Genomic DNA, 15,973 nt, shown 5'->3' with positions numbered 1-15,973 from the left:
ATCATGGTGACGATGATTCTTGTTTTGCTATTAAAGACTTTATCTGAAGGGGCAATCAGAAGAGAAGTGTGTGTAGATAATCAAATTTCACTCAAGTCCACGAGCTCAGCCATTCCACACACTCTGGACAAGTTCAGAGATGCATCCCTCAAGTCAAACAAAAGGGCCCAAAATCACAAAGAAGCATTTCTGACCAAGCTTGGAAAAGAACTTAAAAATATATACTACAAACAAAGCCAGCTGTCCAAACAGCTTTGCCATCCCTGGACTGCAGTTTGTCTTAAAAATCAGCATATTTCACCAGCCCTGAGTCTGTGAGCAGAGGGGAGATGCCAGGGCAATTCCAGAGCTTAAAATCCAGCAAATCCCACGGGTGAGCCCGGAGCAGAGCCAGGCACAGGGCTCCATGCCCACCGCCCCCACAGCTCTCCCAGCCACTTCCAGCTTCATTTCAGCACAATTAGACACCATCCCCACCTCCAGTGAATTCCCCAATCCTTAAAAACCCCAGCTTCCCAGCTGCTCCCCAGGGAAGCACAGCGCTTACCAAGCATCATGTGCTGGGCTGGCTGGCACCAAAGGCACACCCATGCCAGGATCCCAGCCGTGCCCAGAGCAGCTCCAAGGGGGAGAACCCCCTGTGTTCCCGGAGTTTGGGGCTGCAGAGCCTTCCACCGAGGCAGAGCTTTCCCCCGGGGCTGAGCCTTCCCCCGAGGCAGAGCCTTCCTTCCCCCGAGGCTGAGCCTTCCTTCCCCCGAGGCAGAGCCTTCCTTCCCCCGAGGCAGAGCCTTCCTTCCCCCGAGGCTGAGCCTTCCCCCGGGGCAGAGCCTTCCTTCCCCCGAGGCTGAGCCTTCCTTCCCCCGAGGCTGAGCCTTCCTTCCCCCGAGGCAGAGCCTTCCTTCCCCCGGGGCTGAGCCTTCCTTTCCCCGGGGCTGAGCCTTCCTTTCCCCGAGGCAGAGCCTTCCTTCCCCCGAGGCAGAGCCTTTCCCCGAGGCAGAGCCTTCCCCCGAGGCAGAGCCTTCCTTCCCCCGAGGCAGGAGCTTTCCCCGAGGCAGAGCCTTCCTTTCCCCGGGGCAGAGCCTGCCTTCCCCCGAGGCTGAGCCTTCCCCCGGGGCAGGACCTTCCTTCCCCCGAGGCAGAGCCTTCCTTCCCCCGGGGCAGGACCTTCCTTCCCCCGGGGCAGGACCTTCCTTCCCCCGGGGCAGAGCCTTCCTTTCCCCGAGGCTGAGCCCTCCTTCCCCTCCGAGGCTGAGCTTTCCTTCCCCCGGGGCTGAGCCTTCCTTCCCCTCCGAGGATGAGCCTTCCCCCGGGGCAGGACCTTCCCCCGAGGCTGAGCCTTCCTTCCCCCGGGGCAGAGCCTTCCTTCCCCCGAGGCTGAGCCTTCCTTCCCCCAGGCTGAGCCTTCCTTCCCCCGAGGCAGAGCCTTTCCCCGGGGCAGAGCCTTTCCCCGAGGCAGGATCTTTCCCCCGGGCTGCCCTGCAGGCTGGCACCGCCAGGGGGGAGCTCACAGGCGGCCGCAGCAGCAGGCGGAGCTGGCAGCTGCCGCAGGAAAAGGGAAAAGAGAGGCCCACGAAGGGGACAGCGCTGCCTGCGCTCACTTCCAGCCCGCAGAGCCTGCAGGAATGCTGCCAAAAGCATTACTGTACCTCCAAGGCAAGGAATCACAGACGCTTCTCACTCCCTTTGGCTCGAAATGGAAGCTCCGGAGCAGAGTTTCACTCGCACAAAGAACAGCCACCCCCTTTTCTTCACACTAGCACAATGCAAGGCTTAAGAGCAAAGTTTATTTCTGCAGCCTAATTCTGGTGTGATTTGAACATTTTCGGCATCTTTGTGTTTGTTTTCCAAACATCTTATACTGCCTTTATTCACTGAGTCTGAAAGAGGGCAGCTGTTAATGTTAAAGGCTTTCTAACCCACTGATACTGAATTTCTGCTCCATGATGAGCATCATTTCCTGCAAAAGGCTCTGCTTGCACACATTAATTCTGTTACTGTGAGGTGAGAAAACCAGAATTTAAAGTGGTATTTCAAAACAACATTATATACATCCAGAGGGAAAAATCCTTAGAGTTCCTTATTCAGAATTTTTAAGCAATACAAATTCATTAAAAAAAACAAAAACCACAAACAAAAACCCCAACAGAACCTGAAAGCAGCAGCAATTTGCTCTGAGTGTCAGCCAATTACATGAAGTATTCAGAACATAAAAAACTACTCCAAGCAGCCCAAAGCCTTCTTGAATGACTGTCATCTAAACACAGAATGCCATTCCATCTCACTTTATAAGCCTTGTGCTTCCCAGTTCCTTTGAGCAGCCTTTTCCTTTTCTGGCCCAGTACTCCATCCCAAAACTTGCAGAGATCCTTGTTTTTTGCAGGACTCACTCCTGCCACAGAACCAGGTATGCCTTCCTGAGAAACATAATGAACACCCTCCCTCAAAGGAAAGACATTTAAGTCTAAACCGCTGAACAAACACTAAAAAGAAATGGGATAATCTCACATATAAACAAACACAAGTCAGACTTTCTATATTTATCCTCACCAAAACAGGATTTTCAGAGATAAACCTTGGAGCAGACAGTTACTTGCAAATATCAACCAGGAGATTTCACAGCAGAAGAAAGAAATCAAGAATAAGCTGTGAAACGAGCAAAGGAGTGTCCCATTACAGCCTGCACCAAGCACAAATATTTAGATACAGCTGAATTTCCCTTCCTGAAGCCTTCATATTCACGAGTATGAGAGAATGCAAGAGAACCGCATGATGTAAGACCTCAGCCCAAAGCCAAACCCACAAAACTGAAATCTAAATCTAATGTACAGTAAAATCAATTAACACAATCTCAGATCCTACTCGTTTTTCTCACAGGATTCTTTTTTAATGTTGGCCATCTTTTCTCCAACACTCACAGGATGGTTTTAGAAGACAGCACTGGTTGCTTCATAAGGGATTTATTCAATTAAAAGTTCTGTCACTGCTGGAACATGTGTACAAATACAATGCAGAAAAATGACAAAACTACCCTGCTGCAAGAGGTACAGGTTACCTGCAATTCAACTTTTGTTAAAAAGGGGAAGAAAATGATTCACTAATCTCTGTTCTGCACTGCTGCTGCCCTGCTCAGCTCCAAACATGCTCCAGCTCCAAACCTCCTCCAATTCCTATGTTCAGGTTCTCTTTTGCTTGGCACCCTTGATGTCTCATTCTACATTTCCATCATTTTTTGAAGAGCATTACGTGAGGCCATTCCTGAGACACAAACAACAAAAATCCAACTTCTAATAAATACCCAGGAAAGTTCTGAAATGGTAACTGATGTCATTATTTCCGCTGAATTAGCTTTAACATAATTTAGCCTGCAAAGAAAATTTTAAAAATCTCCAATGGCTCAAAAAGTGGAGCTAGAACAACAGAAAACTCCAGATTTCAGTGTTACCACCACAACAAGTGTCTCGGTATAAATGAATATTGCAGCAATCACAAAAAGTTTCCTAAAATGCACAGTGATTTCTGGAGAATAAACAAAACCCTTTTCCACATCTTCCAAGTTTTGTTTAACTCTTTCTAGGTGGGAACCAGCAGCTGAGCTCCCATCAGATCCAACTTACTTTTCAAGGACTGAGGACAAAAAATTTTTGGCCTGTCAATCCAAGAGGAGAAACTTTTTGATCCCCTAAACCTGCACCAGGGCATCTCTGGCTGCCTTGTACCAGAGCAGTTCTTGGAAAGGCTCAGGACAAGTAACCAAAACTTTGGGATTTATCTGATTCAGCCACCTCTCCAGAACTCTCTCTCCAAAGTAGCTCCAGTTGCCTCTGGAAAATCCTGCACCCCACACTAGAAAAATGCTGCATGGAAGAATTGTTTGTGCCAGCTGTGAAAAGCAAATGACAGAAGACAGGAGACGTGAGTGTTTGGGAAGCTGAGAATCCTGCAGAGGATGTGGTCTGTCCCTGGGAGATGCTGCTGCTGCACTTTGGAGAGCATTTGCTTGGATGGCACTTTCTGCAAAACTGCAAAACTCAGACACGTCAAATCGTGCCAGAAACTCCATCCTCCAGCTGCCAGTCCAGCCCACAACTCAGGTTTCCTTTCCAGCTCAAAAGTGAGCTCTGCAGAAGCCACCACAGTGCCTGGGTGCTTTGAGGTACCTGAGGCAGTGAGACAAAGCTGGTGAACACAGGGAGTGGAGCAAGGCAGCACACTGGGATGGACAGGATGGGATCTAGAACAGCAAATCACTGCTGCGAGGGAAAATAAAACTACCCCTGCAGAACTCTGAGCTGCTTCAAGTGCTTAAAGGCACTTTGGATGCTTGGAGGGGAGAACTTCCAGAAGAGCAAATGATAAAAACGTGAGGTGAATGAAACACTCCGAATTTTGAACAAGCAGGAAAACATGAGTGCAGGGAAAGAGCAGGAAGGCTTTAATGGAAACATCTCCAAGGTCAGAGGGGTCAGAGGGGCAGAGTCTGTGAAGGGATTCATTTGTCCCCACTGCAGTGCCCACCCAAACACCTCTGGCACACATTTCCCCCTGCACTCTACCCATCCATCAAAGGGGTCATGTGCAGCTTTTATAATTCCTTTTGAAGTCAAACTTGGCTCATGCAATGAGCCTTTTATACCCAGTCACTGGAAAATACAGTAAAAACTATTTATGATCACTCAGAGAAGGGCCCAGGCCAGTGTCAGGGGAAAGGCTGCACATCAAATGCAGCAGTGGGGTCGTGTCCCAGGGCATTCAGCACTGCCAGGGCACCTCAGGCTGTCCTGCAGGCAGGGAAAATCTGCTGCTGTTCAGCCTCTGTGGTGAGACCCAGCAGGAGTGTTAAAGGAAATACAAAATGCCAGTTATGTTCTCTTAGAGGATTCCCTGCATTGTTCCTTACAGTATTTTTTACTTTTTTTCTTTGGAAAAAGTACTTTTGATCATCACCCAATGCCTGTCATGGAACTGTTTTTGTAAAAGTTGGTACCAACTTAAATCAATCCATGAACCCCAAATTCTCACTGGTCTGTAGGGTTTTTCCTAGTTCCACCACCTAAAAGACTGCATCAGGTTGAATTTTACAACAGAGGAGAAGATTAATAATTTTCTTCAAACAGATGACAGGGGAAGGGAAAAGTATCAACAGCACGAGCATGGCCAGTTTATTTGGTAAGAGCTTTAACAACACAAACCAGCCTCTGAAAATAAGGTCACAGGGCTGGAATTAACTGTGCCAAATCAGCAGGAGAAAATGGGACTACACAGCCTCCCCTTCCAGCTTCAGTGGGTCTAATGAGAAACAGGGAAAGGGGCCTGGGATCCTTAGAACTTACAAATTATGGTCTCTGTCCATCAGATACACACTGTAACATCAGCTGAGGTGAAGCAGGAAAAGCTGAGAAACTACAGTAATTCACTTCCAGACATTTCAAAAATTCTCAAAAAAACCCAGACTCTTTAGGCCTTTCAATCAAGAGCAGTGTTTAAACAACTGGTTTTAAGAAATGAGACTTTTTTCACAGGCTGTTTTAAAGAAGGAATAAACATTTCATTAAAAGTTTATTGAAACAGTTTGTAATTGCTAATAAAATCTGAATTACCGAAAACTCTAGAAGCACTATAAAAACAGCAACAGCTTCACTGTATATTGCACAAATATTCAGACCAATATAGTAAAATATTTCCTTGAAAATCTGGTAACCAAATGGACCCCAGAGTGTTTGGAGGGCATTTCTGCAGCTCAGGCACCCCACACTCTGCAATCAACAGTCTCCTCTCACAGCAGCTTCTGGTTTAGGGAAGACTTAATTAGAAAAGCAAATCACAAGTAAAAATGTTTGGGGGTTTTGCTTACTCCCTTTTGAAGGTACTGGTTTGTGAATTATGCCAGTTACTGATTCAAACATGCCAAAGGTTTATGAAGCATCACTGGGGCAGCAGAACATCAGTCTGTGGTGTCAGTCATGTCCATGTGGCTCACTGGGATCCATCCACGTGGGATCCATCCACACCTGACACCACCACTGGTGGGTTCAGTCCTGTATGGGCCCTTCACTGAAGACTTGCTGATCGTTGTGGGTCCTTTTCAGCTGGGAATATTCTCTGGTTCTGCCACCCACCCACAGAGTCCATCCACAGGGATCCATCTCCACAGAATTCCCACTGGGAAAGGGACCCCATCACTGGGATCAAACCCTCCAGACCCCAATGGCAGCAAAGCCCTTTTATTCCCCTCCTCTTTCTCTTTGAGGATAAACCTTAGACCAACCCACCCCCAGCCCTGCAGCTCAAGGATTCCCAGGGATCCCTCAGCTTCCTCCCCCCTATCACTGTTTGGGAATTCCAGCAGTCTGCCAGCACCTGGCAATGCTGTGGGAAGGAGTTAAAGCTGCCAGGCTGTGCCTGCCATCCCACAGCATCAGCACCGCCAGCCCGGGGAACAAAACTACTGATTCAACCAGAAATTAATGTAAGGTTTTATTCCAAACCTTCCCCTCACACACTCATTGTCTATAGCAACCGTGTCCATAACATTCTCATTCTCAAGAGCACAGCTTTCTAGTAAAAGACACATCTGTCAAACTGCAGGAAACATCTGGGAAAATGGTTAAATAGAAAGAAGTGAGATTAAACCTTTGTTTCCATGGGATTGGATATACATCCAGAGTATGTTTGCAAAGGTTACTGGTTCTTTTCTTGCTTCTTTCTAAGATCTCAAGCTTTTGGATTGGTGCTGAATTTCACCCCATGTAGATATAGTTGATTCACACAATGTAAAATTTTGCTTTTACCCTGGAGTAAACACCCAGCACGAGGGCTTGAGGGACTCCCCATTCACTCGATCCTTGTGGGTCCTTCCCAGCTCGGAATATTCTGTGACTCTGTGGTTCCCATTCCATCCCTGAGCACACAGGACCCCAGATGCCTTCCCTGAGTGGGTGATTAAACCCCTCTGTGCAACACTAACGTGGCTTTTCCCCTCCAGAGGCAGCCTGGAGCCTTGCCACACCATGGAAGGGTCATGCTCTTCCACAAAAGATGGAAAATGAAAGTGGAAAACATGATATCAAAGCAGAAATGTGGAGCTGGCTAACAAACCCCTTCTGTTTCCAAGTGGAGGAGACACCTGAGCTAACATTGCCTGGTTTTTCAAGTACCTCAACATCTACCCCAATTTTGACAGATAGGTCTTTTTGTGAAGTACTGATAAGCTATCAATTAAATTGCTTTGAGCCCTGAAACTGTTCCTAACAAACCTTTCACATGTGCTTCAACTGAAAGGGACTGGAGTGCTTTCTGAAATTCCCCCTTGGCTAAGAACTGCAGAACTCTCTGTTAAATATTAACCCAAGATATGGTGGCTCTTTAAAGTCTGTCTCTGAAGGGTCAATTTAACACAGATTTCTTGAAAACAATTTAATTTTGTGCAGTGTGTGATCTCCATTAAGAAATAAGAAAATGTCTGATTCACTCCATCATTCATGCAACTCAGGAAAAGGAAAAAAAAATGAAATTAGGAAAAGCAGTTTGAAACTTGCTCTGTGATCCTTTGTCCACCTTATCAACAAGAGCCACACTGGCTGAGTTTCACTGAGGAGTTCAGCTCCAACAGGATGGCTCTGAGAGCCTCAGGTGAACCCCAAAATCCTTCAAGGGCACACCAGTGCTGAGGACTGGTGACGACACCTCACTCGGCAGATTGGAGACACTTTGGGTGTTCTCAACTCCGTGCTGGGGTTTTTCCCCCAACTCCCATTTTTCACAATAAAACGACAGTGAAAACATCTTTCTCTGCACCACATGAAGTTTGGAACTCAAAGAGCAGCAGTTGCAGCAAAGAGCTTCTGTGACAACTGCCAGGCTACCTCCGAGAGCTCTGCATCTTCTCAAGCCCTGCTGGAGCCACGTTCCTCCACACAGGGAGGATTTTCTGCAGAACGTTTCCACTCTGCATTCTCAGCCAAGCTAAGGAGGAAGGTGACGAGAATCCTCCTCTAATGAGGAACTTCCAATCTTACTTAAATGTCTCCCTTTGGGCAACTCTAAACTCACTGAAGATGCAGCTGAGCCCGCTCTGAGCAGGAGGTTGGATGACATGGTCTGTTCTAACCTGAATTATTCCAAGGTCTTCAAATACAGGTGACTTTTAGAACACTTTGTTTTTAACGATGCCCCACTAATTTCTATCACAGTGTTATTAAAGTGAACAAATGCCATTGGATATTCATGGTAAAAAACTACACATGGTGGTGTAAGGCAACTTCAGGAGTGTTTTGGGTGGGATTGACACCATTCTTCAGTGCAACAAAACTGAAGACAGCCCAGAACTTGAAGTCTGAAATTACACATCATTTTACATGATACACATTAAAGTAACTTATTCATGTACAAACCCTTCATTACAGGAAAAAGCCACATTATTTATCACACAAGCCAAGAGACAATTACTCCCTCGACTTCACAGCTGCAAACATTTAGCCGTAGCCAGAGTTTTCTACAGAAATTAATTGCCATCGCAATCCTAATGCCACCAATCCACACGGGAACGAGGGGGAATTCTCCACGCACAAACCCGCTCATCCCAAACCCCACATCCCCAGCTTCCAGGCTGCCGTACTCTGCACACGGGAACAAAAATAATGATCTGAATTCCAAAGGACATTTCTTTGGAAGGGGCAGCGCTGTGCCCGCCGGCCCGCCTGGGGACTCTGAGGGCGGCGGCGCCGGGACAAGGCGGCCTTTGTGTGCCCGGGCTGCGGAACGGGGAGGGAGCGAGGGAGGAACAGAGACACGGCCCGGGGGGGAACGGGGGAGCCCGGGGGGGAACGGGGGAGCCCGGGGGGGAACGGGGGAGCCCGGGGGGGAATGGGGGAGCCCGGGGGGGAACGGGGGAGCCCGGGGGGGAACGGGGGAGCCCGGGGGGAACGGGGGAGCCCGGGGGGGAACGGGAGAGCCCGGGGGAGGCACAGAACCCGGGAGGAGACGGGGAGAGACGGAGGGAAGAAAGAGGGACAGAGAGGGAAGCGGGCAGCAGAGCTGGAACGAGCCATGGAGGGAGACGGGGAGGGAGGAGAGCAGGAGGGAGCCAGGGAGGGAGAGAAGGAGAGAAGGAGGGAGGGAGGGAAGGAGGGAGAGAGAGAAGGAGGGAGAGAAGGAGGGAGGGAGGGAGGGAGGGAGGGAGGGAGGGAGGGAGGAGAGCAGGAGAGAGATAGGGAACAAGAGCAGCAGGGAGACAGGGAAGGAGAAAGGGAGGGGGGCCGGGAAAGAGCTCGGGAAGGAGCCCGAGAAGGAGGCAGGGCAGGAGGGAGCTGGGGAAGAAGAGAGGGAAGGGGCTGGGGAAGGAGCCGGGGAAGGCAGGAGAGGGAAGGAGGTCGGGAAGGAGCCGGGGAAGGCAGGAGAGGGAAGGAGGTCGGGAAGGAGCCGGGGAAGGCAGGAGAGGGAAGGCGCTGGGGAAGGACGGAGCTCGGGCGGCAGCGCTGCCCCAGCGCTCCCCGGAGGGGTCAGGACAGAACCGCCCGCTCCTGCACCGCACAGAACTCTGCCTGCACAGCACAGAATTCTCCCCTGCACCGCACAGAGCTCTCCCTGCACCGCACAGAGCTCTCCCTGCACCGCACAGAGCTCTCCCTGCACCGCACAGAATTCTCCCTGCACCGCACAGAGCTCTCCCTGCACCGCACAGAGCTCTCCCTGCACCGCACAGAGCTCTCCCTGCACCGCACAGAGCTCTCCCTGCACCGCACAGAATTCTCCCTGCACCGCACAGAGCTCTCCCTGCACCGCACAGAGCTCTCCCTGCACCGCACAGAGCTCTCCCTGCACAGCACAGAGCTCTCCCTGCACCGCACAGAGCTCTCCCTGCACAGCACAGAGCTCTCCCTGCACAGCACAGAGCTCTCCCTGCACCGCACAGAGCTCTCCCTGCACCGCACAGAATTCTCCCTGCACAGCACAGAGCTCTCCCTGCACAGCACAGAGCTCTCCCTGCACAGCACAGAGCTCTCCCTGCACCGCACAGAGCTCTCCCTGCACCGCACAGAATTCTCCCTGCACAGCACAGAGCTCTCCCTGCACAGCACAGAACTCTCCCTGCACAGCACAGAACTCTCCCTGCACAGCACAGAGCTCTCCCTGCACAGCACAGAGCTCTCCCTGCACAGCACAGAGCTCTCCCTGCACAGCACAGAACTCTCCCTGCACCGCACAGAGCTCTCCCTGCACAGCACAGAGCTCTCCCTGCACCGCACAGAATTCTCCCCTGCACAGCACAGAGCTCTCCCTGCACAGCACAGAGCTCTCCCTGCACAGCACAGAGCTCTCCCCTGCACCGCACAGAGCTCTCCCTGCACCGCACAGAGCTCTCCCTGCACCGCACAGAATTCTCCCTGCACCGCACAGAGCTCTCCCTGCACCGCACAGAATTCTCCCCTGCACAGCACAGAGCTCTCCCTGCACCGCACAGAGCTCTCCCTGCACCGCACAGAATTCTCCCCTGCACAGCACAGAGCTCTCCCTGCACCGCACAGAGCTCTCCCTGCACCGCACAGAGCTCTCCCTGCACCGCACAGAGCTCTCCCTGCACAGCACAGAGCTCTCCCTGCACAGCACAGAGCTCTCCCTGCACCGCACAGAGCTCTCCCTGCACCGCACAGAATTCTCCCTGCACCGCACAGAGCCCTCCCTGCACCGCACAGAACTCTCCCTGCACCGCACAGAATTCTCATGTAATCCCAGTTCCCAATCACTCTGCTGCAAATCACGGTGGTTTTAGTGAACTCCCAGGGAAAAAAGGGCCATGTTTCAAGCCGAGCCTCAAAACAAGCTCCCTTCTCCTCCACAGTGCAGCACGGAGCCAAAAGCACCTTTTACTTCAGATTTAACTTCAGCGAGTGCATTTCTCATAAAACACCTGAGACACACCAGAAAGTGTGAAATTCAAATAAGGGAATTCCGTATTACCTGTCACTATTTTAATTTGGAAGTACTCGTTCTTCCCAGCAGAGAAGTTTATGGGTGTTCATGACTTCTATCACCACAAAAACACAGAAGCTATAAAAGTATATGAAAGGGAGGCAGTGTCACATGCTGTTTTCTTAAAAATTAATCCACAAGCTCTGAAGTATATTTTATTAGCCTAACGCTGAGAATTCTCTCCTTTGAAAAAGCACCTTTGATAAATTGTTCTTTGCACATTAATTCCCTTACACATCTGAGGATCCTGCTAGGCTTGCCAGGGCGTTTGATTCACTCTGTTCCAGAGACTGCACTCCAATAGTTGTGTTTTTCCACAATAAAAGTAAACAGACCCAAGTACAGCTCACAAATGATCCTTCAGGGAATTACACCTGAGCAGGGAATGTCTCAAAGCGTTCCATTTCCAAACAAAGGGCTGACGTAACTGGATTTCTAATAACACATCCAAAGCCTTTCAATGGATTCATTCCCACTGAAGCACAGTGGGGTGCTGCTACCTCAGAGTTAAGATCAAATTGCTAACGAAAAGGTTCCACCATTTATAACGAACCAAACACACAATTCTTGGCCTATTTAATTACACTTCCAGCCACAAGATGCTGGTGTTAAGAGAATGAATACACAACTGCTTCCCAGTTCCACCATCACAAAGCCCCAAGTGCCTGAACAAGAGCTGCTGCTGGGGGTTATAAAGACTTGTGTCAGCTGTGCCCAGGTTTTGCATCATGAACGCTTTCATCCTGTGCTTTCAGGGCACTTAGCCCTAAAAAATTCAAAATACACAGCCTCAAACTTATCTTTACAGTCCCAGTCCCAGAAATGTCTTTGCTGTCACTGCAGACACCACGCCACCTGATCTCCACACATCTCTTACATATTTGGATTTCTAACCTGAATGTCGTCCACCTTACACTTCTAGAACCTCCAGGTCACTACAGTGGCTGCCATTATCGTGCTCCATGAAGTAATTCTTTCTCCAAAACTACTTTTCTTCACTGTGAACAAGCCAAGCTTCCACTCACTTCCCATGTCCCAACCCCAAATTCTTAGGACAGATCCACAGGGTCTGAGTAATCCAATTCTACCATTAAACCAGAACATCAGAATCCGAAAAAGATGGAAAATATAAAAAGCAGTCAAAAAACAACTCCAATAACTTCACTGGAGGCAGTAGCAGAGATTAAAATGAGATTAAAATTCAGAGAACGTTTGTGAACTTTTCTGATATATTTGAAATACACAGAAATTCAGCTATTTCAGATGAATCACAAATGTTTGAGTTTTTGTAATATTCCATTGAAAGCATATTTTTGTATGGCCAGATCAAACTTACAAAGTAAAGTAGAAAAAGAGATGGCCTCATGGATGCTATTTCAGATTATAATTCATCTGCAGCAGATGGTTTAATTGAAACAGATTAAATCACATGAACCCTGGGCAGAAAACCAATGCTTTTTATTACAAGAAAAGATGAATGTTTCATATACGAAATCACAGAAAGAATCTATTGAGAAAAACCATAAAAATGTGCCACACTGGAAAATATTAGACAGCTCTGACATATAGGTATGGGATCACATGAAATAACTGCCTGCATCGTTTAGTTTTGAACCTTGCTTGCACATGAGTCTGTTGGTTCAGACTTCATTATTTTTATGGCCTCCGCTATATAAAGTGTTATAATGTATGTAACCGCCAGCTGTGTTTTATTTCATCAGTAGAAAATGAGCCTTAAAAAAAAAAAAAAATCACACTTTTCCCCCATAAAGTTACATAACATTTCAGAAATGCCGTAAATCCCCTCAGTCGTGTCACACATCCAGAAATGCAGCACACGGCTCTTTCCAAGCCCCTCTGGCCCCAGAGCAAGGCTATAAACAGTTAATTTTTGCAGGGAGAGGAGGAGGTATGTTGTAAATGAGCAGCGAACTTTTATTGTTTTGCATTACTTCAGCGCCCGGATTCCCGATTTGTAACAAATTCCAAGGCTGCAGACTGCGGGCCCAGCCTGTGAGTAAGGCTGCGGTGATTTATGGCAGGATAAATCCTCCGTCCACATCCCATGACTGCGGAATGCGCGGAATGCTGGGGCTGCAGGAGCTGAGGCAGCAGCCACGGGAGCTCCATCCCTGCTTCCTGCAGGCAGGAATGCCAGGAATTCCCCAGCAGTGCCAGCCAGGCTCGCATTCCCGGGAATGGCATCTGCTGATTGCCCAACACTCGCTCACCAAGCCTTACCTGGCCGCCACATTCCACACCTGACTGTCAGAGCAGGAATGTTTAGCAACAACTGCTGCTTGCCCAGTTGTCAAGGCAGCCCAGGAAGCAGCTGGCTCGGAGCTCCTGGCCTCGAAAAAATGCAAAGCACTTGTGTTCCTCCTCCTCCTCCTCCTCCTCCTCCTCCTCCTGCTGCTGCTGCTGCCTCCCCACCCCCAGCCACAGAGCCTCAGAATGGGGGGAAGTGAAAGGAGCGCACTACAAAGAACGAGGCAACAATACTGCAGAAATCGCAAGGCAAATACCTAGGGCGTGCTATAAATAGTTAAGATGAGCTAATTCCTGTTACCTCACGCTGTACAAAAACAAAAGAAAACATGAAAACCCATCTAATCACGGCGGCTTTCGTGCAGGTCTCCCACACCAGCTGGAACAAAGGGAAAAAACCGAGCGCAAAGTTTGAGCCAGGACAGGATTTTCACTCGGAGGCACTCACAGATGCGGGTTGAACATGCGGCTCATTTTGGAGACGTGGTCGTTGTCACAGTCCAGCTCCTCGTCCCCTTGGTCCATGCTGAGCTTCCTCTTGCTGGGGCTGATGGGCGGCGGGCCCGTGCGGTGGTTGCTGAGCGCGGGGGATTGCAGGGGCTGCATTCGGGGCTCCCCTCTCAGCGCCGCTTCACCTGCGCGGGGAGACACGACAGGGTCACCGCCACGGGGACAACAGCCACAAACCCCAAGCACACAGCAAACCCCAAAATTCCCCATGAACATCCCCCAAACCCCAGCAACAGCTCCCAAACTGCACACGTGGGACATGGGTGTAGGATGGACAAGGTATCCCAAACCAGCTTTATGCTGGAACAAGTGAGGAGAGAGGGGCACCTCACCCCCGATGATCCCAAAGGCTGAACTGACCCATCTTTGCAGCAGCTTTTTCAGATTCCCATCAGCTTTTTCACTCAGATTCCCATCAGCTTTTTCACTCAGATTCCCATCAGCTTTTTCACTCAGATTCCTCCCCGTGCAGGCTGCAATGCCAGCGCCAGGCTGTGATTACCTCACTCTGCAAACCATGACTATTCACAGGGAAATAAAAGCTTTGTTCCTCTCTTCTTACGGTCGCGGTTATAAATTCCAGGGCTACAGTTCACGTTAATGCCAAATATTCCAGATCTAAAACTGAATAAACGTTCAGATTCTCAGATGATTCCCATTATAAAAAGCTGTCCAAAACAAGCTCGTCTGGTATATAACTATGCACGGGAAAAATTCGGGGGGAAATTGGAACTTGCTGATTCAAGTTTTAGAAATGTCCTTAAATGTCTTTCTCTATACTTTAGAACTACGTTTGGCCCCGTGAACAAAAGAGCACAATTCTTCAGCAGAGGAATCACAGAAATGCTGATTTCCAACTGGTGGCAGACTGAGTAGAACAAGTTTTTATATAATCTAACACCTCCCAGAAAAAGGCATTGCCAGCATATGTGTGTAAATAATTCCAGCAATGCCACAGTTGGCTGTGCACAAACACAGGGACACATCGTTGCTAGGCAGGCGTCAAAGCGTGACCACAGCTTTTCCCCTCTCAATTAAATGTCTCACTGCTCCTATGGCCTGAAGCACAGTGCTGCACTTCACACTGTGGACTTTACTGGAATTCACATCCTCAGGTCACATTTAGATCTCATAGGGAGTTAAAGATGTTTAAAAAGTGCTTTTGGGGCTCCACGAGGGGCTTGGAGAGGAGCTAAATTAACCAGGGTTACCTATTCTGGTAATATGCCTGAAATAGCTGCTTTTGCTAGAGTTTAAAATTTGTATTTTTCCTACACTGCCAGAAGCATTTTGTTTTCTGCACAGCCATAATTTCCAGACCTAAAATTAGGCCTGAGTTAACTCCATCTAGAGCCCTGTGGTACCTGACAATGGAAATCTTTGTGTGCCACCACACATTTTCACATCATCACCGAGGCAGATGATTTATGAAACGCTGCCTTAATTCCACACACGACAAATAACATTTTGTTGGGGAAAAAAAAGGAGCAAGGAGAAAACCTCCTGAATGTTTACCAGTAAAAATAAGCATTCTGCCAATTTAGTCAGCATAATATAAACTAGCAAATATACGCTGACCTATAATACACCACAAGCCATGATTTCTATTAAAGACTCTGGCACCAAATCTAAATAGGAACTTTCCATCTCAGCTCTAAATAGCAAAAACTGTGCCCTGCTGCAAATGCTCTGGGACAGCCACCCAGAGCTCTCCTGTTCCAATGAAACATTAATTGAGCAGCCCCCACAAGCACCCCAGTGCCACAAAAAGAGTTTTTATCAACACAACATCTCTTGGAAATTGCTTTCAGATCAGTAAATTTGTGCATTTTTCCTTTGTATTTTGCCAACAAAGCCCCCAACCTCCAGAGTGTTCATGTTCTGAACTTTCAAAGCAAACCACATCACACCAGTTCCTCTCCATGAGGAATCTCCCCCACTGCTGTCTTTGAAAAGGAGTAATTTAAGAGCAATGTCAAAAGATAAAGCTTTCAGCACCTGAGGCTGCAGGTTGTGTCCTCCCACCCATACACGATCACTCAGTGTCTCCCATCACTTCTGGGCATTCCAACACAGAATTCCACAATTACAAATTCCATGTGGGCACCTAACTCCTACTGACTCCTGAGCAACTCCTAACAGCGCCCTGGGCAGTTTAAAAACCCATGTGTAAAGTTCACTTGGGTGTTCAAAACCCCCCAAAATCTCTGGACATTATTCAATTCAG

General features: G+C 48.7%; 1 protein-coding gene across 2 annotated transcripts in view; it reads right to left on the bottom strand.

Moving 5' to 3' along the window:
* Positions 1–15,973, bottom strand: part of VGLL4 (vestigial like family member 4) — a 78,179-nt gene that overhangs the window by 12,613 nt on the left and 49,593 nt on the right. For both annotated transcript variants that reach the window (XM_063411394.1, XM_063411395.1), the window contains one exon: positions 13,685–13,871. In XM_063411394.1, the coding sequence (XP_063267464.1) occupies positions 13,685–13,871 (187 nt within the window). The remainder of the gene's footprint in view (positions 1–13,684; positions 13,872–15,973) is intronic.

The sequence above is a fragment of the Prinia subflava genome, chromosome 14, assembly GCF_021018805.1.
Source record: "Prinia subflava isolate CZ2003 ecotype Zambia chromosome 14, Cam_Psub_1.2, whole genome shotgun sequence".
Classification (NCBI taxonomy): Eukaryota; Metazoa; Chordata; class Aves; order Passeriformes; family Cisticolidae; genus Prinia; species Prinia subflava.
The sequence above is the reverse complement of the archived record's forward strand: the minus strand, read 5'-3'. Positions and strand labels throughout refer to the sequence as shown.